The 25,075-nt window shown below is 55.7% G+C and overlaps 2 protein-coding genes across 3 annotated transcripts; both read right to left on the bottom strand.

Annotated features, from left to right (window-relative positions):
* Nucleotides 1-639: 639 nt before the first annotated feature.
* Nucleotides 640-1,713, bottom strand: MRGPRD (MAS related GPR family member D). The gene is made up of 3 exons (XM_067750925.1): nucleotides 1,688-1,713; nucleotides 1,356-1,587; nucleotides 640-1,266 (listed from the first exon to the last, which is right to left on the bottom strand). Exons 1-3 carry the CDS (start codon nucleotides 1,711-1,713, stop codon nucleotides 640-642), a joined length of 885 nt encoding a protein of 294 aa, XP_067607026.1.
* Nucleotides 1,714-16,348: 14,635 nt separating this feature from the next.
* Nucleotides 16,349-24,510, bottom strand: MRGPRF (MAS related GPR family member F). 2 transcript variants are annotated; one of them, XM_067748005.1, is made up of 3 exons: nucleotides 24,298-24,510; nucleotides 21,132-21,245; nucleotides 16,349-18,156 (listed from the first exon to the last, which is right to left on the bottom strand). In XM_067748005.1, exons 2-3 carry the CDS (start codon nucleotides 21,177-21,179, stop codon nucleotides 17,173-17,175), a joined length of 1,032 nt encoding a protein of 343 aa, XP_067604106.1. In that variant the 5' UTR covers nucleotides 21,180-21,245; nucleotides 24,298-24,510; the 3' UTR covers nucleotides 16,349-17,172. The 2 variants fall into 2 exon arrangements, with proteins under 2 accessions (XP_067604106.1, XP_067604107.1); XM_067748006.1 differs by lacking the exon at nucleotides 24,298-24,510 and adding an exon at nucleotides 23,485-24,229.
* Nucleotides 24,511-25,075: the final 565 nt, after the last annotated feature.

Below are 25,075 nucleotides of genomic sequence, written 5' to 3'. Positions count from 1 at the left end.
GGCCTCCTGGGGGAAAGCAATCAGACCTGCCGCGGGTGCAAGGCGACCCGAAGGCCACGGCCAGGGGTCAGGTGCCGCCCCGGGGCCACATGGAGGACAAGGCCATCTCATGGCCCGCGGCCAGCAGGAGCCGGGTCAGCAGTGGCAGCACAGTAGACTGCCTGCAGCCTGCAGGGCGGAGGGGGTCAGCCCGACACCTGGTGGGAGGCGGGCCAGGGGCACCGCCCTGCAGCCAGCTGCTGCCAGCACACGCCCAAGGACCAGCCTGGGGCCACAGGTCACGCAAGCCACATCCCACCTCCGGTACTAAGATACTGTCTTAGGGGGAGGAGGCTGGGAGGGCGCCCCTTCCCACCCAGATGGGAAACGTGCTACCCACCTGTAGAGACGATTTAGCTAATTAGCATCAAACAGGCCAGGGCTGAACGCCAACATCTGCCCTCTAGCCAGAACATCCTCCCCAAGCGAAAAAATTATGTTTCATCTTCCCAGCTGAGTTGCATTGTGAGATCTGGGACATGACATTCAGTGGGGGAGCCTTGGCAGGTAGGAAGGGGACCCCGAGAGGGTGAGACGCAAAGCCTGCGGGGCTCCCAACAGCTGGCCAGCCAGGCAGGCGGCGTCCAGGGCGCGGTGCTCTCAGACCCCCGCCTCGTCGTTGGTGCCAGTGGAGAGCGTCTGTCCCTCCTCCAGCTCGGGCTCCTTCCACAGCGCCCTGCGCAGCATGGGCCCCCAGGGGCTCCCGCAGGCTCGGCCGCCCCGACTGCCCACCAGGAGGTAGATGACCGGGTTGGCGCTACTGCTCACGGACAGGGAGAGGCGGGCGAAGCGACTGAACAGAGTCTTCATCCGCTGGGGCAGGTCCAGCCAGTAGAGAAGGAACCCGGAGACGCCGAGGGGCAGGACGCAGACGAACACCAGGACGGAGGCCAGGATGGCCACGTACAGCCGCGTGGGCCGGCGCCGCTGGGAGCTTCTCTGCACCTGCGTGCAGAGGGTGAGGCTGGCCGTGGCCATCGCAGGCGTGAAGGTCCCCGTGATGAGGATGCTGACGATCAGGTCCACCGTGAAGCACTGCCATTCGTCCCGGTGCCAGAAGCTGCCGCAGAGCGAGGCCAGTGTGCTCAGCAGGAGGGACGGCGCCCAGAGCGGGACGCACACCGTGCCCGGCAGGTGCCGGGGCCGGTGACACTTGTACCAGACGGGGAGGAGGACAGAGAGGCAGCGCTGTGTGCTGATGGCCGTCAGCAGGCTCAGGCCAGCCACCTGGGCCACCACCTCGTGGGTCGGCCACGTGGCCCATGTGGGCCATGCGTGGCCCATCCCCTCCCAGTGGGATGCTTTCTAGGCTGAGCCTGGAGGATGAGGAGGTCGGCCACGGCCAGGTGGAGGATGCAGACTTTGTAGGGAACCCTCTGCCCATGGAAGCCCAGCAGCCAGACCACCAGGCCGTTGCCCATGATGCTGCCCACGCAGGTGAACATGACCAGGGCGCCCAGCACCCAGTGGGCCGTGCCCAGCACGTGCACCCCGGGGCTGTTCCAGTTTGCTGCCAGGGTCTGGCCGCTGTTCAGAGTCTTGTTCATCCTATGGAAGGGAGATAGACCAGCGTGAGATTCTGTGTTGCTTGGAGCCCGGGGGACTCCTGGGAGCCCCCCACCCAATTTTTCTCTTTCAGGACTCTCACGCTGGGTTCTTTTTGCAACAGACCATGACCCGTTCCCCATGGCTCCCACCCTGCCTGGATCTGCCAGCAGGTCACCACTGCAGATGCCAAGTTGTTACAGATGCCCTTTGTCCCAAAATCTTCAAATTCTGAGAATTAATTTTTTTTTTTTTTTTTTTGGTACGAGGGCCTGCGTCTCACTGTTGTGGCTTCTCCCGTTGCAGAGCACAGGCTCCGGACGCGCAGGCTGAGCGGCCATGGATCACGGGCCCAGCCGCTCCGCGGCATGTGGGATCTTCCCCGACCAGGGCACGAACCCGTGTCCCCTGCATCGGCAGGCAGACTCTCAACCACTGCGCCACCAGGGAAGCCCTGTGAATTAATTTTTTTAAACTGGACCTCAGGTGCAAAGAACAGTTTAGTTATACCCTGACTTTATGGTGCACCAGGATCATCAGGCCACTGAAAATCAAATAAAATCATTTATTGGTTTCAGTTACCCGCTTCATTCCATCCTCTTTCTCCCCTCCCTTCCCACACCTGTTCTAACCTGTTTAACATACGTCCTTAGACATTTAATTATCTTTCAAAACAGGTGGTTGCCCATAAAGTATTTTTAATTTACATAAATGTTGAGATTTAGAATTTGTGCTATTTTTTTGGTTTTTGTTTTTTTTACTCAACAGTATGTTTTTAGGATATTCTCATTTATACATGGGACTGTTTTTGAAGTCTCCATTCTGTGTCATTGGTTTGTCTGTCCCTACAACATCAACACACTGTTGTTGTTTTTAAAGTATATGTGGCAGGGCACTTCCCTGGTGGTCCAGTGGCTAAGACTCTGTGCTCCAAATGCAGGGGACCTGGGTTCCATCCCGGGTCAGGGAACTAGATACCACATGCCGCAACTAAGAGTTTGCAAGCCGCAGCTGAAAAAAAAGATCCCGCATGCTGCAACAAAGATCCGGTGTGCCACAACTAAGGCTACGTGCAGCCAAATAAATAAGTATTAAAGAAAAAATAAAGTATATGTGGCTTTGTGTGAACCCCCCAGGGTTTTTTAACTGACAGCTACTAGGTAGCTTTTCTTTGCCAGTTTCATGGAGTTTCATCCTTCTATGCCCAGCCTGATTTTCCACCAAAGACTCAAGGGGACCCTCTGCAGATTTTTGCAGTTCTTTCTCTGAGTAGCTGGCTCCCTTCTCTCTGATACTCCATCTCACAAATTCCAGCCACTTCAATCTCCCCAAAGTCTGACTTCTCTCAGGGAGATCACCATGCTCTGCCTGGCTTTCCCCACTTCCTGTACCACTGTCCAGAGAGTAGCTCCAAGCAGAAAGCTGGGGTGATACTAGAGCTCACCTCATATTTCTCTTGTCTCAGAGATTGTAATCCTGGGATGCCTCTTGTCCAGTATCTGCAAACAGTTGTTTCTTATGTTTTCTTTAGTTTTTTGGTTGTTCACAGTGGGAGGGCTAGTCTCGTACCAGTTACTCCATCATGGCTACAGGATATCTTCCTGTTGATTATTGATGGTGTAGAGACACACTGATGATTTTTGTAGTTTTTATTAATCAGGCAAATGACCTCATTTAGTTTATCATTTCTATCACTTTGTATGTTGAGTATTTTGGTTTTCTATGTAACTGTCCTCATACCTCTAATTTCTTTTTCATGTCTTATAGCACAGCCCAGAACACCTAGCATTATGCTGAACAATGACTGGAATCAGGCACATTTATCTCTCTGCTAATCTTAAAAAGAAAATGTGTCTAATGTTAGATATGGTATTTGCTCTAAGGTTTTGGTAGTATCTTTTATCAAGGTGAGAAAGTTCCCCTCTTAGTTTTTTAAGAGTTTTTTTAAATAAATGAATGATGAAATTTATCATGATTTTTTCCTGTGGTGTCTACTTAATAATTTTCTCTTTTTTCTCCCTTAGTCTATTTATGTGGTGAATATATATTGATACATTTTCTGGTGTTCATTCATCCTTATATTTCTAAGATAAACCATTTCTACTTTGCTGTGTCTTTTTCTTTTTTTAACCTCCTGTTGTTCTGATTTTATTTAGAAAATTTTCATCTGTGTTCATAAGTGAAATTGGTCCATAATTTTCCCTTCTGGTGCTATCTTTGTCTATTTTTCATTTCAAAGCTGTAAGGTTATACTGCTTCATAAAATGACTTGGAGAGAGAGTCCTTTTTCTCTACCCTCTAGAACAATTTGTGTCATGTAAGGATTATCTTTCTTTGAACACTTGGCAGAAGGTAAAACCATCTGGTCTGGTAATTTTTATGTGAGTGTTAGTGGATACGCATGGCTTTGGGAAACAAAAACCCCAAACTCCAATTTATTTAATATTTTAGGTTTATTTAGATTTTCATTCTCTTCTTGAGTTAAAGTAAGTAAAGTTATTTTTCTAGAAAATTGCTCATGCTTTCTGGTTCCACATTTATTGGTATAATACTTTACATGGTATTCTTTTACAATTTTTAAAACCTCAATTCTATTTGCCATTTTAAATTTGTGACTTTGCTCTTTTTTTTTCTTTATCAGTTTGCCAGAGGTTTGTTTTCAAGAACTATTATTTAAAAAAATCAACTCTGTTGTTTCTTTGCTTCCCATTTTCTCAGTTTATGCTTTTATTTCTTCTGCTTTCTTTGGATTTACCCTGTGATTCTTTTTGCAGCGTCTTGTGTTGAATTCTCTGGTAATTAATTTTCAAATGTTCTTTTTCTAATAGGTATTTAGGGCTATCAATATGCTACTAAGTATTTCCTTAGATGTTTCATGAGTTTTGATATGTAGTGTCTTCATTGTTTTTGATATTTAAAATTTTACAAATTAAAACCATTTAAAACATTTAAAATTTGAATTTTAAATTTCCATAAATTATTTAGAAATACATTTTACAATACATGCTTTGGCTGTCTTCTCATTATTGGTTTCTAATATTGTGTTGTGGTCAGATAATGTGGTCAATTTTTTGGTACTTGTGAGACTCACTTGGTAGCATAAGAGATGGCCAATTTCTGCATATTTATTTATTTATTTAAAGTCTTTATTGAATTTGTTTTTTTGGCCACGAGGCATGTGGGATCTTAGCTCCCTGACCAGGGATCCAATCCACATCTCCTGCATTGGAAGGCCAAGTCCCAACCACTGGACCTCCAGGGAAGTCCCTCTGTTTACTTTATTAACTTATTTGATTAAGCTTTTAAAATTGCATTGTTTAAATGATCTGTATCCTGATTAATTTTTTGTCTTTTACAAATATTAACCAATTATGATTGTAGTTTGTCATTTTTCTCTTTCCTTCACCTATTTTGAAACTTTGTTAAGTGTATACAAGTCCAAGAATATTATATGATCTGGTGAATTGTACCTTTTATGTAGTGACCTTCCTCATCTTTAATACTTTTTTAGCCTTAAAGTTTATTTGATCTGATATCAATTTTTAATTAATGTTTCCTAATCTCCCTATTCATTCCCCATGTGCTTTGCAAATACGAGACTGTCTTCTACAGGAATAACGTTACTTCTTCTTATGCGAGACCCACTAGGTTGCCAAAGTTTTGCTACTCATACATTTGGCATTGACTTCTTTTGGGATTTCAAAGGATTTCACTGGTCCAAGACTTGGATTTTGTTGAATTTCTTTTTTTTTAAATTTTTAATTAAAACAATTTTTGGCTGCATTGGGTCTTCATTGCTGCAGGCGGGCTTTCTCTAGTTGTGGCGAGCGGGGGTACCCTTGGCTGCGGTGCGCGGGCTTCTCATTGCGGTGGCTTCTCTTGTTGCAGAACAGAGGCTCTAGGCGTGCGGGCTTCAGTAGTTGTGGCTCGCGGGCTCTAGAGCGCAGGGCTTCAGTAATTGTGGTGCACGGGCTTAGTTGCTTGGCGGCATGTGGGATCTTCCTGGACCAGGATTCGAACCCGTGTCCCCTGCATTGGCAGGCGGATTCTTAACCACTGCGCCACCTGGGAAGCCCCTGAATTTCTTGGCTTGGAGATTTGGTGTAAATTCAGATTCTACACCTGTGAATGGTACAAATTTGGGGCTTTGATTACTCGAATTGGTGTCCAACTCCACTCACCCTCCACCCAGCCCCCTTCCCTTCCCCTTCTCCCTAAGGCAGGCAGAAGGTCCTAAAGACATTGGGGTGGACATTGCTTTCTTTAAGCAGCGGGGTCCTCCCAGGTTCTGGCCTCATGGAGTTCCCCCTGATCAAGCTCTCTCCTCCTTATTTTGCCCCAAGGCTACCTCTCAGCCCCTCTCCCCTTCCTCGCCCCAGCCCCACCTAGCTCCTGCCCCCGGAGCCTCTACCTGTCTGATGTACCTTGGGCCGTCGGCACCAGCTCTAGTTGCAAGTGTCCTGGGGCACCTGGAGATTTCCCTTCCCGTCTTCCATCTTTCAGCTCTGTATTCTATGTGGGTGGGTGGGAGGAGATTGTTTTCTCCCACATTTCTTTGTAGCCACCGTGAGAGCGTGGTACCATGTTACACAGATACCAACCTCCAAAGGTGCCTTGTGGCTACAGTCAGAAGTCTTTCCTTTAGGTTCAACACAAGTTTAAATAATATTTAACAAATTTATACTATGTGCCAGTTACATAGTTCTATAGAGAGAGAACACATACACATACATAATAGCATATATATATATACGTGCACACACGACATATACCTACATATAGCACACACAGCACGTGTCATATATATATATCAATATAAACATACGACATACACATATACAATAGCACATATACATATAGATAAACATATAGCAAACACATATAATAGCATATATACATACAGACAACATACAAATACATATATAATCATAGCACATACACACATAGTACATGTGCACACACACACAACATGCCCAGACATGGATATACGTGTACACGTGCACACACAGAACACATGTACAACAATGACTCTGATGGACAGAGCCCGTCCTCACAGAACTCACAGTTGGCAGGAGGTAGGGAATACACAGTTAGACAGTTACACCGGCCGCCGGGTACGGAGATGGACTGGGGATGGGGGGTAACTAACAAAGTGGGGATTCGGAGGCTGGGTGGGGCTGGGAGGTACTGAGGTCCGAGGGCAGCTGGGAGAGGCCAGGTGGAGGGGGTGCCCTGAAGGATCAAATGAGCCTCCTCCCAGGGCTCAGACGGGCATTCCCCCGGCCTCTCTTCAGCCAGCGGGACCCCTCCACCATCCTAGGCCACTGCTGCTGGGCTGCTGCCCACAGGGCTCCGTGAACACACATCCACTCAAGCCACACAGAGTGAGCTGGGCTGGGCCGCTCTCCCAGGAGGAGAGGACAGGGTCCTGCCCCTGCTGAGTGGGGAGGGGGGAGATGCACACGGGCCGACACCTCCCACCCCACCTGCCCCTGCCTGCTTCTTCCTAGCATTCGTCAGGTATCCACCTTGCAAACGCTGACTGAGGGCAGACGGAACCAAAGCTACTCCAGGTCCTGGGGGTGCTAGTGACAAGAAGACAGACACTTGCTTCTCTCCTGGGGTTGAGGTTCTGGGGGGAAGTGGTCGGTCAGCAAGAACACAGCTTCTGACGCGGTAACTGTCACAGAGACCGTGACCGCGGTTATGCAGGAGTGTTCATAGGACTCTCACAGATAACAGAGCAGGAGGAAGGGGTAGAGTGGGCAGGGGTGGGAGGGGCTGGTGGTTCCAGAAGACCCCTCCAAGGGGGCGGCAATCAGCAGCAGAGACCCCCCGAATGCACTGAGGGGCCAGCGGTGGAGTCAGGGAGTGCGGGTGGCTTTTTGAAGGGATTTGACATAATGGGTAGGTGGGTGGGGAGGGCAGAGAAATGAGACTTGGAGGCAGAGGCTTTACTCACTTTATTTTATTATTATTATTTTGGCTGTGCCGCACGGCATGTGGGATCTTAGTTCCCCGACCAGGGATTGAACCCGTAACCCTGCAGTGGAAGCGCAGAGTCTTAACCACTGGACCACCAGGGAAGTCCCTGGTTTTACTTATTTTAAAAGAAGGATGTTATTGCCTGTTTGTATGCAGATGGGTGTGATTCAGCAGAGAGGGGGAAGCTGATGATCAGGAAAGCTGCAGGAAGGGGTCCTGGGGGAGGTGAGAGCCCACAGGACCGGGTACAGCCCAGGGATTGGCCCGGCTGGGAGCTGGGGTGTCAGCCCAGAGGGGAGCAGAGAGTCCAGCCATGGGTACAGGACACGAGGTGGGAAGATGCAGCTGCTCTTTTTAAGGTATCTTCTCTTTCAGCGAAAATAGAAGGGAGATCAAATATTGGGACTGAGGGAAAAAAAGAGGGCTGAATGGTGTCGCCCCCCAAATTCATCTGTTGAAACCCTAATCCCCAATGTGACTGTATTTGGAGCAAGGCCTTTAGGGAGATAATTAAGATTAAATGAGGTCATAAGGGTGGGACCCTAATCCAGTAGGAGTGGTGTCCTTTTAAGAAGAGATGCCAGAGCGCGCTCTCTCTCTCTCTCTCCCCACCTCCCTGTCCCCCACCCCTCTGCCATGTGAAGACAGTGAGAAGGCGGCGGTCTGCAAGCCAAGAAGAGAGCCATCACTTGGCACAGAATTGTCTGGCATCTTGATCTCAGGCTTCCAGCCTCCACAACTGTTAGAAAATAAATGTCTGCTTTTTTAATGCCCTCTGTTTGAGGTATTTTGTTATGGCAGCTGAGCAGACAAATGCACCCATGAAAGGAAATAAAGAATGATGAATACTTCCAAATAAAAGTAAACCATACGCACACGGCGTGCTGTTAATGCCTGGCTTCACCGAAGTGGGGTCCCCTGTGCAGCAGGGGAGTTTGTATCTTGGTTACCCCTGAGTCAGGTCCCGGCACACAGTGGGCACTCAAATGTGGAGTGGCCCCTAGACTCAGTGCTATGCTGTGTGCTCCCCAGACACCCTCGCCCTCCTTCCCTTACACGCTAGTTCAGCTGACGTGTCTGCCGCCCAGGCCGGTCTGAGTCCAACTTGATCCCTCTCCACTGCCCCCTGGTCCCCAGCACAGTCCCTGCAGGAGTAAATGCTCACTCGCGGCTTGTTGATGGTTTAAAATATAGGATCTACGAGTTAGCGTTCATCTTCCTGTCCTCGAAAGGCTTGTGTGAATTTTTATCTATTCCACGAAAGCCTTACGGAAATGTGTTGTTTCCCACTACTCTTATGCTGCCGTCCACTTCTTCTTGTACTTTACGCCTATACAAAATTTACATAGATTAGATACCCAGTCTTATTTTTTATTTTATTTTTTTTGCGGTACGCGGGCCTCTCACTGTTGTGGCCTCTCCCGTTGCGGAGCACAGGCTCCGGACGCGCAGGCTCAGCGGCCATGGCTCACGGGCCCAGCCGCTCCGCGGCACGTGGGATCTTCCCGGACCGGGGCACGAACCCGCGTCCCCTGCATCGGCAGGCGGACTCTCAACCACTGAGCCACCAGGGAAGCCCCAACAGTCTTATTTTTAAAGATTCAAATGGTAAAGAAAGAAGGTTTTGCCCTGGGTATCACCATTTACTGTGTGATTACATCCTTGAAGGTTTTTTTCTGTGCATTCCCATATACAATTTTTTTTACATAAATGAGAATAAATCACCTGGTTGTTTCATAAGCTGATTCTTCAAAAACGAATTGTATGTCTTCTCCTTAAATCGTCTTCCCCATGGTACCTGCCTGTCTCACCTTTGTCCTGGCTCTGCTATCACCATTGCTGGCGGCTCTCCAAGTGGCAGGCACCCCAGAGGGTGGTAAGCACTCGTCACCCCTTTAAATACTTTAAAGGTAGTCTTCACTAGTTCGTTGTTTTTAGGAGATGAGGTCTTGGAGAAGCTGAAACACTTGCCCACGTCATCCAGCTGCACCTGGCAGGGCTGCACGCTTACCTGGGGCTAGCAGGGGCTCACCTGTCACCGGCGTGGCCTCCTGCTTCCACCCGGAGAGTAGAAACCAGGGGCTGCTCCCCTGGTTCCCCGACGTGATGCTCAGTCCTTCAGGGAAGGTGGCAGCCCCCTCCTCGCTCTGCTTGGAGTCTCGGCAGCACCCCTTTGCCCCGAGGCCCCAAGTCTCTCCTGCCCCCGTCCCGGCTCAGCAGGGATGCTCTGAACTGTCTTCTGCTGCCCCCCACCCTGGCCTCAGAGGCGCCCGGTCCCTGGGGCCCCCAAAGAACGTTCCCCCGGCTCCCTCTGAGAAGCGGGAAGGGGAGCTTGAGGTATAAATGCACGAATGGCACGGGCCTCACCCCCGGGAGGCCTGCAGAGGAGCCAGCTGGGGGCTAATGGGCCTGGCCAGGCGTGGCCTCCCCAGCTCCCCGCCTGGGGGACGGCTGGGCTGCAGGGGAATGGAGCATGAGACTGGGCACCCACGAGGAGCGATGGGAGGGTCACCCCTCTCCTACGCCCTCCCGACAATGCCCCCCCTCCTGAAGGCCGACTGGGACGGCCGAGGCGACCTCAGAGCATCAGCGGCCCCATCGGTGGGGGGTAGCGTGGGGCTCTGGAGGGAATGGGGGCCCTTGTGGGCTGAGAGAGGCCAGTACGTCCACGTGGTGGCGCTCTGGCTGATGTCCTCTCCCAGCGCTCTGCTTGGGGAAGGCTCGGGGGGAGGGAGCACCGGGTCTGGCCTCCAGGACCTTGTTTCAAGTCCGAGTTCTGCCACCTGTTAGCTGGAGACCTGGGCAGTCTCCTCAGGGGACCTGAGTGTCCCGGTGGGATGACCACGAGGAAGCCCCACTCTCTGCCCGGGAGGCAGGTCAGCTCTGCTGCCTACTCCCAGCGCGCCCGTTTTCAGGGCTCTGAGGTCTCACAGAGGTCATTCAGCTGAGGCCAGAGGGATGACTGAGCCCAGAACTGTGCCCAAGGGCTAGAATTCCACGGACCTGAATTTAGATTCAAGGAGAGTGACTCAGCAAGGAATCTGGGCTTGGTTAACAGCTCACGGAACTGACCGAAAGCAAAGAAACCAAGCACCACGAAGGCGTCCAGAGGGCAGCACTGCCCAGAGCTGGCGGCAACGGCTCGTCCTGTGGGACCAACAGGAAGTGGTCTCTGGAGGCGTCTTACCTGCTTCCAGACTTCCACAGGTGTTGGCGGGATAAAGTTCCTTGCGGACTGTTGCACTGAAGGCCTCAGCGTGTTGCCGGCTGTCGGTCAGAAGCTACTCTCAGCCCCTTGCTGTCGGGATCTCCCCAGTATGGCAGCTTGCAACACAGCAGCTTCCTTCCTCAAAGCCAGCTCGGGGGAGCGTCTGTTCACAAGCTGGGAGTCACAATCTCATGGAGCCTAATCATCTTTGCTCCATTCTGTTGGTTAGAAGCAAGTTACCTGGTCCAGCCCACACTCACGGAGCTGGGACTACACAAGTCTGTGGATACAGGAGGTGGACTGTTGGGGGCCATCTTGGATTCTGGCGACCATGCTTATTGGCCAATCAAGAACCTGCCTCGTTGCCAGTCCTTACTACTTCCTGTCCGGCGTAGAATATGCTATGGACCGCTACCATTGTGTGCCGTTTCTGTTCTCTCCTTTTCCAAATGGGATTAAAAAAAGATCATAGTTATTTCCTTTCTCCTGTCCACTGTGAATTGTGTGTCTTGAGAATGGCCATCTTCATTTGGGTTGGAGGGATGGTACCCGTCGCTAGGATTGGGAAGTGCCTCTGGATCTGATGGAGAGAGATGCAAATGGCCCACAGATCCTGGGCTCGGTGCTGGGGTATCAGCCTCCAGATCTTCCCTGCTCTAAGCCTGTTGGGTTTTGGTGAGGTGGGCATCCTCCTTCCTCCCCAGTCTGCCCCCTGCTCCAGGAGAGGGCTGGTGCCTGGGGCCTGGCCAGTGAGCGTGATGGTTGGGGCCTCTGCCAGAATTATCAGGAAAGGGATGCTCTCTTTCTGCTGGGATTGCTGAATTTGTCGAATATAAACCAGGAACTGCTAGTCACCTGCTGTTGAGTTGATTCACTGGGAATAAAGGCAGTGCAGATAAAAGCAGAGATGAGAAACGGAGAAAAGAAAAGTAACTGAAGGAACATCATTAGGGGCCCAGATCCAGCTATGTCTGAATTGAAAATCACTTCTGGGGGCTTCCCTGGTGGTGCAGTGGTTAAGAATCCGCCTGCCAATGCAAGGGACACGGGTTCCATCCCTGGTCCAGGAAGATCCCGCATGCCACGGAGCAACTAAGCCCGTGCGCCACAACTACTGAGCCTGCGCTCTAGAGCCCTCGAACCACAACTACTGAGCCCACGTGCCACAACTACTGAAGCCCATGTGCCTAGAGCCTGTGCTCCACAGCAAGAGAAGCCACTGCAATGAGAAGCCCACACACCGCAATGAAGAGTAGTCCACGCTCGCTGGAACTTTCCTGGTATGTGAGTCAGTGAATTCCCTCAAACACATGCATACACTCCACCTACACCACCCACCCCTCCACCAAAACTAGATTAAACTGGGGTTTCTGTGACTTGTCACCAAAAGTCCTGGCTGATAAAAAAATCTGCTTATGAAACTAATCTGTAATCTAGAATTTAGAGAGGCATAAAGCAGAGATGAGTGGTTGCCTCAGGGTGGGGGCAGAGGCGGGAGGACTGGCTGGATGCGTTGGGAAGCTTTGGGAGGTGATGGAAATATTCTTCTCTGGGGGTTGGAAGCATTCTGTGTATTGATTTGGTGATGACATGAGCATATACACATGTGTCAAAGATCATTGAGCTACATATTAAATGGATGTATCTTATTGTATATCAATGAGACCGCCATTAAATCAATTACAAAGATTTAAAAAAAAAAAAATCTGCCTGATTAGGGAAGGCTTCTTCTGAGTTGCCAGGAAACTTGGCGCTGGCATTCTGACTCACTGAAGCAGAGTTTTCCATGAGTTTTAATTTTGTGAACTGTGTCCTGTTGTTTTCTCCAAACCCCTCCTGGCTACTCTCCAGCCCCCACTGGCTGAGAATGTAATATTTTTGTACTCATGTTCTCAGTTGTCCTGGTTCTGGAAGATTCTGCAACACATATGCAGAGCTCCCCAGCCTTGTAGCCAACCTGCTTAAGGGCACACTTCCTTGGGCTGGAGCTTCCTCCCAAGCACTGAGAGGCTGGACCCTAAATGGACCCATCCCTCTGTCTCGCCTTCTAAAGGAAGCCTTTGGTTCCCTAGACAGAGGAATCTTCTTGTCTGAGGGTTCTGAACCAAGCTGTGCAGAAAAGATCTTGGGCTGCAAAATTCTGGCATGCAATATAAACCCCAAGTTATCTCAAAACCATACTGGCAGGATGTTCAGGAAAGCTGGGCGGATGCCAGAGAGGCATTCCGTTTCCTCTTATTAGGATGGAAGATGAGACAGAAGAGGTATCAGCTTCCAGGCTGTTCACTGTGCCGTCTGTTGAACACGTATGCCTTCCCATCCCCCAATCCATTCCAGACATCTACAGCCTAAAACCGGGCTGTCCTCTCCTTTGGTCTCTATTGACTGTGTAATCCAACAAGGCCGGTCCAGGGCGTCCTTGGGCGGCGATGGGCTTGCCCTGTCTACTTCATGCATCACCCCAGAACCCCAACTCCCAGTGCTTTGCTGATGGGAAGCACAGAGGTCAGAGGCCTGAGCTTCCAGGGAAACAAGAAAACCACTGTGTGATGATGCCTGGGGCTCCAGCCAGGGCCGTCCACCTTGGACGAGGAACGTCATTTGTAAGCACTGGTGTCCACCACGGCCGCTGACAGTCTGTACTGCAGAGCCCTGTCCTGAAGATTAAATGAGATTCGCACGTGGAGCTCTCAGCCCAGGGCCCACTGAGCATAGTAGGTCGTCAAGAAATGACAGTCATTGCCCTGATGAGCAGTGCTGGTACTGGCTCTTCCCGAGAATGTCCCTCTTTCAGTGGCCGCCCTGCGCCCTGACCGTAGTGTGTGCGACGCGGAGCCACCGCAGACCGAGGTCCCACGGCTCATGGGTGGTGGTCCCTGGCCTCCCTGAGGCTGGCTCTGGCTTTCCAAGTTTGACCGTGTGTATCCCGTGTGTACCTAAGAGTGTGTTTCCCCACTTGCTCACGTCTGTAGAGACAGCGGTGACAGGAAGTATGAAAACGTGGAGAGCTCTGTCCTGCCCGTGGCTCTCCCCTCCCTCACGTCCCGTTGGGGGACGGGGGAACAAGTGTTGTTTCTTTGTCCAGCCGCCTAGAAGCTGCCTGGTAGGTACGGGACTTCACTCCCCGAATCACGATTCTATGACTCTGTTGACCAGCAGGTGTCAAAGGAGAATGGCTAGAGCCCTTGCCCCAGGCAGTTTCAGGGTGGAAATCTGTGATGTTTGGGGACCCTTGACTTCCTGCCTTTATGGGACACCCAGGAAGAAGGAGGCTTTTGGTCACCACGGGGGGGGGGCCCGGATATGCCGTTTTAGGGGCGTGGGGATAGCAGAGGCGCATCACCCCACCCCTGCAGTGGGCTCCGTGGCCCCTTCAGTAATTAAATACCAAAGGAGGGAGGAGGAAAGTGGTCGAGGGCCTGAGGCTTCTGCTTGTGGGTATGTGGGCCTTTTCCCCACCAGCAGCACAGAACCACTAGCACAGAAGCGAGGTGGTCAGGGCATGGGCAGGTTGTGCCTGGACGCTGCCCGGGGGCTGGAGTGGCAGAAAGGAGAAGAGGCCTGACTTCCTAGCAAGACTTCAGGGAGAAAGGTCCCGGGGCCGGGAGAGGCCCCATTGCTGGAGTTCGCCCCCCGCCCTTCTGGGCTTAGCGTCTGCCAGGGGCACGTGTACGTTCATACAAGGCCCAGCCCTGTCCTGACCTCCAGGCCCTGTTAGTTGGTGAGGGCTGCCCACCCACCCACCGGGCCTGGGTTCTGAGCCGCGGCAGAGGCAGGAAGGCGCCGTCGAGCTCCCGGGTGGGGGTCAGCTCCCCACGGGGGGCTTGGGGCTCCTGAGGAAGAGGGGAACCCCAGGGGCTGGGATGCACTGCGCCCCGAGGAACCAGGCCTTGGATGGCCCCCTGGGGCACCTGCAGGCCTGGGAAGCCGTTCCGCCGTGTGGAGGGAGGCCTGCACCTCTGGGAGCTTTCCAGCCAGTGGTCCTGACCCCACCCCTTGACGCGTGTCGTCAGGACCCCACTTGGTTTCTCAGGTCCCCAGAAGTGTCAGCTGTGGTGGCCTCCAACTCTGCTTTCCCGGGATTCTCTGACTGGTGTGTGGCGGAGAGGCTGGGGAGGGTGCACCCCAGGGGCTGGGAAAGGGGCGGGTGGGCACCCCGGCTTCATCACCCGAAGCTCCTGGAAACTTCGCCACTGGACCACACAGAGCGGTGGCCTTGCTGGGGCAGCAGCTGGGGCTGTGAGCAAAGGGGGCCGGGCTGCCGGGTGCTGGTTGTCAGGGCAATGCACTTGGTGGTCAGCCGGCCCGACGGTGGTGCTGCAGCCCTTCTCCGCGACCACCAGGGCTCTGCAGGCAGAATGCCAGCCTCCAGGCGGTACTGCCTCCTGGAGGGGCAGTTCCCTCCATCAGCCGCCCCGCCCACCCTGCCATCTCCTGGCTCTCCACAGAAGAGGGGCTCCCTGCTCCTGCCCCGGACCTGGACGCCCCTGCCCTGGTCTCTCCCGGGCCTGTGCAGTGAGCAGTTTTCCCAGGTCTTCCCCCAAAGTGGCGGGGGTCCCAGGCTGGGCATCAGAAGCCCAAGATAGGCCTGTTCCTGGGGCTGCCGGAGGCAAGGCGCTGGCCAGGGAGCCGTCCGGCCCGGCTCTAGTGGAGGCTGTCTCTTGGGAGGGGCTTCAGCCTATGGCTGGGGGGTCGGGAAGTGACAGGCACAGGGACGCCAGCCCTGCCTCAGAGAGCTTAGGACAGAGAGTTCTGGGTGGGGCAGGGGGTGCAATATCGCCGAGGATGCAGCAGCCACCCCGGGGGTCTCTGTGTGGACACACTGTGTTCTTTTATTATTATTTAAACTTATTTATTTATTTATTTTTAAATAAATAAATTTTAAATAAATAAATAAATAAAATAAGACCTGCGTTGGGTCTTTGTTGCTGTGCGTGGGCTTTCTGTAGTTGGGGCTACTCTTCGTTGCAGTGCACGGGCTTCTCATTGCAGTGGCTTCTCTTGTTGCGGAGCACGGGCTCTAGGCATGCAGGCTTCAGCAGTTGTGGCTCGCGGGCTCTAGAGCGCAGGCTCAGTAATTGTGGTGCACGGGCTTAGTTGCTCCGCAGCGTATGGGATCTTCCCGGACCAGGGCTCGAACCCGTGTCTCCTGCATCAGCAGGCGGATTCTCAACCACTGCGCCACCAAGGAAGCCCGCACACTGTGTTCTTCATGGGCAGGGACTGTATTAGTAGCCAGCAGAGAGCCTAGAACCCAGTAGGTGTGATGATAACTAAGGTTCCCAGGGGGAGTGGGGGGGCCCTGGGTGGGTGAAAAGTGCATGGGGGTTAGCCAACAGAGCGTAGCGTGGGGACCAAGCTCACTCCGGCAGAGGAGTGGACACCCTAGCAGGAGAGGGAGCACGCCGGTGTGTAGACCGGCCAGCCGGGAGAGGCGGCACGGGAACTGGGGTACAGAGCGGGCTGCACGGGGGGCGGCGTGGAAAGGCTGCCCGTCTGGGCTTCGGATGCCAGTGGGGTCCTCACTGTGAGAACAAGATCACAGACCGGACAGAGGGCAGGAAGCCTTCCTCGCTGCGAGAGAGAAAACGTTTATTGATATACACGTATTATCTTTCATCAGACTGGGCCACCGTGCTTGTAGGTGGGCTGAGGTGGCCACGTAGAGCCAGTGCCCACTTTTGGGTGGGGCTATAGCCCAGAGACTGCCTGGACGGCCTTCCGGAGCCCCTCAGACCAGGCGGACGGCAGCTCAGACATGCCGGCTGGCATGGAGTCAGAAACGAGAGTGAGCCACTCAAGCCAGCCGACGGCTTTTCCTGCGTCCAGGCACTTGCCGTGCCAGAGGCTCCCCCATTTCGGCCACCAAAGGGAACATCATGTGCAGAAAGACTGGGCTCCCAGGCGGGTTAAGGAGAAGCGTCTCCCAGGTAGCACCCTTGCCTTGACAGGGCAGAAAGGAGACAGCTGGTGTCCCAACAGCAGGACAAAGATGCTGGCCCGACGGGCGATGGGCTGGCTGTTCTCAGGAGGGCTGGCTGATGGGGCAGGAGGTGGATGGGCTGCGTGACCCCCTCCTCTCCTTTCCTGGCCATCCTGGGGCGGGGAGGAGCCCCACACCCGGCCCACCGCCCGGGGGCAACTTCTGCCATGGGTCACGGAAGGAGGATAGCTGGGGGGAGCCTGGTGAGGCCATGGGGTCTGTTTGGAAGTGGCTCTTCTGTCTCTCGGCCACCCCCAGAGCCTCTGCCCTGGGAGAAGGCGGCACGCGGGCGGGGAGCAGATTTTTCTCCTTGCACTCGGGCCCCGGGGCTGCTGCCCAACTCCTGACTCCTGCAAAGGGTCTCTGGAGGCCACTCCAGCTGGCCGCCGCCTCCCCTCCAGCAGCTGGCCTCTCACGAGGCATTCCCCGAGGCGCACTGCATCTCCATGGTGACCGTGTTGGGCGTGCTGCCCCCCGCCTCCCCCGGCTCGGCCCCGTCTCGCAGGGCCCGCTGGAAGACCACCCTGAGGGGCTCCCACAGCCGCTGTGACTTGTCCCTGCCGGCCAGGAAGTAGACGACAGGCTTGGCGCTGCTGTTGATGCAGATACACAGGTCGGTGACGTACTCGGGGAAGGGGGCCGGGATCTGGAAGACCCAGAAGAGGAACCAGTCGATCCCTAAGTAGATGGAGGACACGAGGAAAACCGAGACCATGGCCAGGATGACGTGGTTGAGCTTGGCCGAGCGCTGGCGCCGCCGGGCCCGGCACTCCACGTGCAGGACGAGCGCCAGACAGGGCAGCACCATGAGCGGACAGAAGACCAGGAACAGCAGGATGCCCAGGAAGGTGTCCACGTGCCCGCAGCCCAGCCCAGACGCCTGGCGGCCCAGGAACACGCAGAAGTAGCTGTGGATGCTGGTGACCAGGAGTGACAGACTCCAGAGCAGCGAGCACACCACAGCCGACAGGCGCTTGGGCCGACGGCGCCAGTACCAGGAGGGGAAGATGACCGACAGGCAGCGCTCTGAGCTGACGGCTGGCAGGAGGCTCACGCTGGTGACGAACATGCAGAGCCCCAGGATCCGGGACACCGCGCGGACGTAGTCGGCAAACGAGCCCAGGAAGCCCCCCGTGTTCAGGATGGAGAACACGGCCTTGCTAAAGAGGTAGCCGACGTCCGCGCTGGCCAAGTGCAGAAAGTAGATGGAGAAGGGGCTCCTTTTGATGGAGAAGCCGAAAAACCAGAGGACCAGCCCGTTGCCCACCAGGCCGCACAGACAGAGAAGCAGGAAGATGTAGTTCATGACGGCTGGCGGTGGCAGCATGGCGATCTGCGCGATGGTCAGGAAGCCGCGGCCGTAGAGCTCCGGGGCCTCGCTCACTCCCGGACACATCTGCGCAGGCGTGGAGGGGAGACACGCGGTGATACTGGCTGGGCTCCATCCCCAAACCCGCACCTGCATCCAGGTGTGCTGGGCTCCGCCCCCAAACCTGCAGCTGAGCCCAGGTGTGTTGGTCCTGATTACAGACGTGGCTCTGGAGCAATGAATGGGCTCCAGCTGGAGCAGAGACACCCTTGATCTGACATAGTGCTGCCATGCTGTGCCCCAGAGTCTGGAGCTCACAGCCTACAGGAGTGATAGTAAAAATGGTGAAAAGCATCGGTCCCTCGTAAAGGTACCGGGTGGTCCACCGGCCAGAAAATGTACATGTTGTGCAAGATAAAGAAAAACTGAGGAAGCTTTCCATATCGAAGGAAACTAAAGAGACATGACTAACGCAGGGCTGTAAGCGTGGATTGTAGAGTGGATCTAACCATCACTATAGAGGCTATTAGGGGGATGACTGGGAAATGGGAACGTGGACTATGTATTGTACCAACGTTACACTTTCTGAAGAGGAAAATGTACCGTGGCTATGTCCTTGTTCTTAGAAGATACAAACTGTTTGGGTGCAAAGGGGTTTGGTGTCTGCAATTTACTTTCAAATAGCTCTGGGAAAGAAAGTACCTATCAAGAGATAATCAAGATTTATTTTTTAAAAAAAGAGATACTAGAGGGAAAGCACATGTGGCAACAGACTAACGATTAATGAATCGGTGAAGGTGTATGCAAAGTTACAAAACTTGCAATTTTTCACACTGAAACATGAAAATATTTATTTTAAAAAACAAAATCACTGGTAAGTTACCGAAACAAAACCAAAGTGGACCCAGACCTATAGTGGAATCAGAGAGACCTGGGGAATCAGAGTTGGTTCCCTGCTGGGCCAGGGTGAAACTCTGGGTTTCTGGATCGTGAGGGATCTGGATCTGGCCCAAGGGGGTCCCTAGAGGGCGAGACACTGAGGCAGTGGCTATTCACAGAGCTGTGTATTGTGACAATTGGTCTGGCTGTGTGAGTCCATCTGGCTAAATGACAGTCTTGCCTGCAGGGTCTGGGCTGGCATATAACTGCATGAACGTGGGCCATGTGCAAGAAGCTGACAAGTGTGGGGGGGGCAGTGGCAAACGGGAGGGCACCCGTCCTGAGCGAGTCGGCGGTGCCCTGCTCCAGCCGGTGGGCGCCCGTGGGACCAGCGGGCTGAGTGGCTCTTATTCATCCTTTTCCCTCTCCCCGGAGAAGCCAGAACTCGAGATGGTAATGTAAACTATCCTGATCTTTAAATGCTGACATTTAAAAAACACGCTGTGGGCCAAACATAACACATCTACAAGCTGGATTCGGTGCTCAGGCTCTGGATTTTGACCTCCCATCCCCAGTGGCGGAGGCTGCCCAGAGCACTGTCACTGCCCTGCTCACACCCCGGCAGACATCACTAATCCATCCCAGCACTCTTTCCCACAGAGCCCGAACCTGGCCTCCCCCTAATCTAAGGCCGGGTGTCAGTACCCATTGCTCATGACTCTCCCTCCAAAACCCAAAACAAAACTGAAAAACAAACCAGAAGGTTCTTGAGGCAGGACTATTCTGCCACTTTCCAGATGGGCCCCAGCTCCGGCAGAAAGCTGGGTCCCGAAAGACTGCTCTCTGGGCCTGACACCCCATAACAAAGGGAGGGACCTCTGGCCTGGCTCCGGTCAAGGGGACCCTGCAAGCAGGGACTGGAGGGTGCCGGCAAACTTTGGGGAAACCCCAGAAGGTCAGGGCATGGGGGTCCCGGTCACTACCCGGCATCCTATCCTCTAAATATATTTATTGACCCCACATCTGTCTGTCTGTCCGTCAACTCTCAAACCCCTGAGCTCGCTCTTTACTCAGCTTTCCTCTTAGCTGGGGAGCAGACTCAGAAATTTACAAGATCCGGTGTCTAAACAAGTCCACGGAGGACCAGCGCTAGCGCTGGAGGGAACTGGGTGGCAGGGGCTGCATCTGACAGGTCAGATCCCTCAGTGCCTCTCGCAGGCTGGAAGAAGTCTGCAATCCTCCCCTCAGAGTCAGAGCGGGAGGGCCGGGGAGTCACTGGACGCGTGGCTGCCATCCCGGCCACCCAGCACCTTGTACAATGCCTGCCCTGGAGCCTGGTGCCCTCCCTGGGCTCTGCCTTTTCTCCGGGGATTTCTGGGGACTCCCAAGCCAGTTCCTTCTCTGTCTCCTGTGGCTGCCATCTTGCAGTGGTCACCATCAGGGCTGCAGGCATGGTGGGGAAATGCCGGGGGCTGGGGTCCTGGCTCTGCCCCGACCACCGGACTCACCGCAGTCAAGCTACTACACTGGCGTGAGCCTCGTTTCCTCAAAGGTTGCACTTGGTAAACTCAGGGGTCCTTCCAACTTGAGAGGGTTTTTCCCGGGATTCAGGAGGGAATTCCAGAGTTTTCAAAGGCCTCAGAGAAGTAGGGGGCAGGAGCGGGGGAGGGCAGAAGGGGTGGGTCAGCCTGATGGGTCCTCAGAGTCTCAGCCATGGCTAGTGCCTGGAGGCAGAGGGTAAACCGGGACTGACGGACCCTGGTGTTGGGCGACGCTGGCAGGGTGGCCCAGAGCCCCACGGAGGCTCGTGACACCAGGGCCCCCTTGGAGCCAGCCTCGCAGGGCCTCCTGGCAGGGCCTGGCCATGGGAAATAGCTGACCACCCCGTCTCCCCAGGGAAGAGCTGACAAGGCCTCTGGAGGTTGGTAACAGATGCCCCAAGGTCTGCACAGGATGGGATTCGAGGGCGTCCGGTGACGAAGACACTGGGGAACCGAGGTGACCGGTAACCAGTGCCAGGCCACGTAGCCCAGAGGGGCCCTGCTGCCCGCCTGTCTGTCCCGAGCTAGAGGATGGGGCCTGGGCGGCAGAGTGTGTGTGAGAAGGGGGTGCTGGGCGGGGTCTGCCCCCTCCCACCACACCATCCTGCAGACCCGGGTCGGGGAGCTGATGGCGGTACTTGCCTTGTTCCTGTTGGTGGGATGGGTCTCCCAGGAGCAGTTTCCAGCCATCCCCAGGCCTGGTGAGTCCAGATTCCTTACGGCTCTGCTCACAGCTCACCGGCCTGTGCAACCCACCTGGCCAGGCAGAAAGAGTCACGTGAGGGCGGCAGTGTTCTCCCCTCCCTCGCAGACCCCTCCCCAGGCCCTCAGGGCTCTCCCCTTGGAGGGCAGGCTGATGAGCCATCCCCTGGCCGCCTTAGAGGCAGGGCCTTGTGGGAGGCACCGGGCTTCCTGCTGAGTCCAGAGCAGGAGGCATCTGTGTGCACCACTCCCTCCTTCTCCGGGGCCCTCATTCTCCCCGCTGCTGACACCCTAGGGACACCTCCTGGGGAAGAAGCCCCTCTCCTTCCCCGCTTGTTCTGAGATTTCTGGAGCCAGACGGCTTCTGGAGATATCTTTTATTTACCTGCACACATTTCTTGGACACCACCTTTGTGTCCAGCCAGGGGTGGGACAGGGGTTCAGTCCCAGACAGGAGAGTGGGGGAGGAAAGATCATTTCCGGCAAGGAGGCTTCCTGGAGGAGGAGGCTTTTGCCCGGGCCTTGTGTTTGTAACATGTTAAGGTGTCTGGTCTTTCCCCTACACATGCCTGGAAGGCAGGGCACCCCGATCGTTAGCATCAGCATCGCTGTCACCACCATCAACCCCGTGTCAGTGAGTGCCTGCTCGCTTACACCCCATCCTCCTGTTTGGTCCTGGGTACCAGCTATGAGGCAGGTGTAGTCACTCCCCTGTGATGAGGGCAGGGAGGTGAGGTCACCTGCCCAGGGCGCACCCTATAACTGCCACACACACTGCAGCTTTGCCGATTTGTGTACCTGCAGGACCAGAGCGGCTGCAGAGACAGGAGGGCTGGAGGCGGCACCAGCCTCGAGGCCGCTATGGTGGCCCCGGCTCCAGGCTGGAGCAGGGGCAGCTGGACTCGGCCAGGACTGCAGGTGGGAGGCCTGGGAGAAGTAGTGACAGGCCGGGGAGGGGGCGTCCCTGCCTGAGACCTGTCCGCCCTCCTCCGGCAGAGCTCACTGGTCCGCCTGCCCCGGGTGCACTCGAATTGACTCCGGTCCCCCAACCTGACCGCAAGCACCCATCCCTCCCACTGTACAGGCGGGAAACTGAGGCTGTCAGCGGAGGAGGAGCCTTGCGGGGGCACAGCCTGGCCACAGGCTGCCGTGCCCCTCCTCCTCCGGACTCCCCCGGCATTCCATCCTAGGCCGCCACGCGCGCGCCCCGCAGCCCCGGGCCGGGCAGGCGCCGGTCATTGGCTGCGCGGGAAGGCGGTCCCCGCTCACTGCCCGCCCCTCTTTAACCCTCAGCCTCCCGGAGCCAGCGGCACAGGGCCGCCCGGAGCGGCAGCGGGCGGCGCCGGGGATGCGGACGGCGCGTCTCCGGACTGCAGCCCCGCAGGGCGTGGGGCTTGCGCCGGAGCCCCAGGTGGCTGCGCGTCGCGGAGGGGGGCGGCGCTTATGCGTGAGAACAAGTGAGCCAGCTCGTGAGGCGTGTGCAGTGTGGGTTTGCAGACAGCGGGGGGCTAGGAGGTGTGCATATTACTGTGTACCTCCCACCCCTCCCCCGTGACAGTCGTGACTCTAGTTGGGCCACTGTCCCCATTGCCACGGACAGACCTCATGCTTCTGCACACTCTGGGGCTTGTCCAAGCTCTCCGCGTGCCTGCAACCCCCAAACTGCCTGCCTCTCCCTCACCCCTCCTGGCCTGGGATACTCCCCCTTCCACCCTCCTCTTCCTACACGTTCTCTGTCTTCTTGGTCGCCCTTCCAGACACACATCACCCCTAGGTCTGGGCCCCAGGCTTGGCCCCCAGGAATGTCCTGACTCTGAGAGCCTCTTCCGTTCACCTCTGCCAGGCTAGACCCCCAAGGACACACATGCCCCCAGGACAGCTGGCTGGGGCCTGCCCATGAGGTCCGACTGGGGCTGGGCATGTAGTGGTTATTCGAGGTGTGGGTGTCCCTGTGTGTCTGAGCCCTTGCTGTCCTGCCACGGGCCATCTGAAAAGCTACTGCACTTCCGTGCAGAGAGATCTGGAAGCCAAGCTGGACCCCACGTGCGCCATAGAAAGACGTGTGTGTGACATGTGTATGGGACGTACGTGAGTGCGTGTGACTGCGTGTGCCCCTCACGTCAGGATCTGACGTGTGACAGAACTAGCTTGGGCTAAAGCAGAGAAAAAAACCTGCCAGCTCAGCTCACTGCTGACCCTCCCCTCAAAGCACAAGGCCAAGGACGGGCCCCCAGCCACCTGTCTGCCGCCTCAGGAAGTCACCACCGCCCACCACGCCCAGCTCCAAACCCACCTGGGTCCCCGCTAGACAGGACTTTGCACCAAGAGGCCTCGGTGGGAACCGTCAGACTCCAATTCTCCTGTCGGTGTTCCCAGCCCCTCTCCTTGTCCCGGGGCTGCCGCCTGGGCTGGGTCTGAGAGCACCGGCCACGGGGTGAGCTTGTGGCTGTCATTCCCCCCAGACACAGGGGACACCTTTCAAAATGTCTCACGAACAGCCTTCACCCAACGCCAACACCCCATCAGGCACCGCCCACCGGGGAGAAGGTGGGACGCAGCCACCCAACCTCCGGTTGCTGCCGAGGCTGACCCCTCGGTGTCCATCCCAGGGCTGGCCCCAAGCTGCCGGAGCTCGGCCCGGGGAAGGAGGGGGCTGCTGTCAGCGTGCGTGACGGCGGTGGGAGCTGTTGCACTTGGGGTGCTGCCTGCTGGGTGTTCCCCTTCCTGCCCTTCCAGAAAGCACGCTTGGATGGCTGGCGAGGGTGGGGAGGGATAGAGGGGGAGCCCCCACCCACAGGAGGACAGAGCAGGAGCTGGAAGCAGAGGACAGCTGGGGGGGTCAGCAATCACCAGGGTGCCTGGGCCTGCCACACAGGACGGGGACTCTCAAAGCGGCCCGATGACCCTGGGACTCTGGGGCCTTGGGGGGCTCCTCTGGCGGTGAGAGCGCTGCTCTGCCGTCTCAGGCTCCTGCTTGGGGCCGTGTGATGTCCGGGGCTGCCAGCCTCGAGGGTGCCTGCCTTCTTCTCCTTCCCTGCCCGGCTTTCACCCTGCAGCCCCGGCTCCCGGGACGCCCTCCCCTGGGCCCCGGGCACCGCGGAGCTACCTGCAGCTGCTGGCCTGATCCTCAGGGGCCTCCCCTTCGTGGAGGGCTCTTCCCGTGATGCCCACCTCTGGTCACCCACCAGCAGGGCAGCAGGCCAGCGCAGAGCACTGCCTGGAGCCTCAGGAAACGCAAGCTCGGGGTGGAGGAGAGCCCTCGCCTGCCTGCTGGAGGAGACGCTTTGGCAGTGTAACCCGCCCCAAACCCAACTCCAGGCCCGGCAGGAGGGGGGCGGGGACGGGGAAGACGAGGGGGGGAGGGGCTGAGCCCGGATGAGGCTCTGGGAAGGAATGCCCCGCTCAGGAGCCCCCCCGGAGCCCCGCTGGGAACTCAGCTCTCCGCCTGATGACGTCGTGTTGGCCCGAGCACTGCGACCCGAGTCCAGCTGCGAATCTGCAGCTCCGTGGGGCTGCCCGCTGCCCGGGAGGGAGGAGTGTCAGGCTGTCCACTTGCCCGATGCTTTCCCTCGGCCCCCTCTGGGCATTTCGGGGCGCGGAGGCCTGGGAGGGGCGGGTCCCCACCTGGTGTTTTAATTGTCCCCAGGGGCTGTGATGGAAAAGCCTGGAGGCCGCAGGGTGAGGGCTCCAGTGAGGGGGCGGTGCAGGTGTTTTGGAGGGCAGAACGGGTGGCTGGACAGCAGTGCCACCCAGGTGGTACCCCACACCCCCTTCCACCCCGGAATCTGCCCAGGGTCCCTTGCGGGCTTCTGGAGCCAGGAATTCCCTTTTCTCCAGCCCTAATAGCAGTCAGATGGCGCAAGTGGAAAATCACAGCGCTCGCC

Source organism: Pseudorca crassidens, chromosome 9, assembly GCF_039906515.1.
Source record: "Pseudorca crassidens isolate mPseCra1 chromosome 9, mPseCra1.hap1, whole genome shotgun sequence".
In the NCBI taxonomy this organism is placed as follows: domain Eukaryota; kingdom Metazoa; phylum Chordata; class Mammalia; order Artiodactyla; family Delphinidae; genus Pseudorca; species Pseudorca crassidens.
The sequence above is the reverse complement of the archived record's forward strand: the minus strand, read 5'-3'. Positions and strand labels throughout refer to the sequence as shown.

Coding starts and splice junctions, on each gene's coding strand:
- MRGPRF (XM_067748005.1), bottom strand. CDS start 21,179: ATGGCTGGAAACTGCTCCTGGGAGACCCATCCCACCAACAGGAACAAG. Junction 18,157..21,131: donor ATCCCACCAACAGGAACAAG/GCAAGTACCGCC, acceptor ACGCCTGCGCAG/ATGTGTCCGGGAGTGAGCGA.
- MRGPRD (XM_067750925.1), bottom strand. CDS start 1,713: ATGGTCTGTTGCAAAAAGAACCCAGC. Junction 1,588..1,687: donor TGTTGCAAAAAGAACCCAGC/GTGAGAGTCCTG, acceptor TCCCTTCCATAG/GATGAACAAGACTCTGAACA. Junction 1,267..1,355: donor CCGACCTCCTCATCCTCCAG/GCTCAGCCTAGA, acceptor GTGGTGGCCCAG/GTGGCTGGCCTGAGCCTGCT.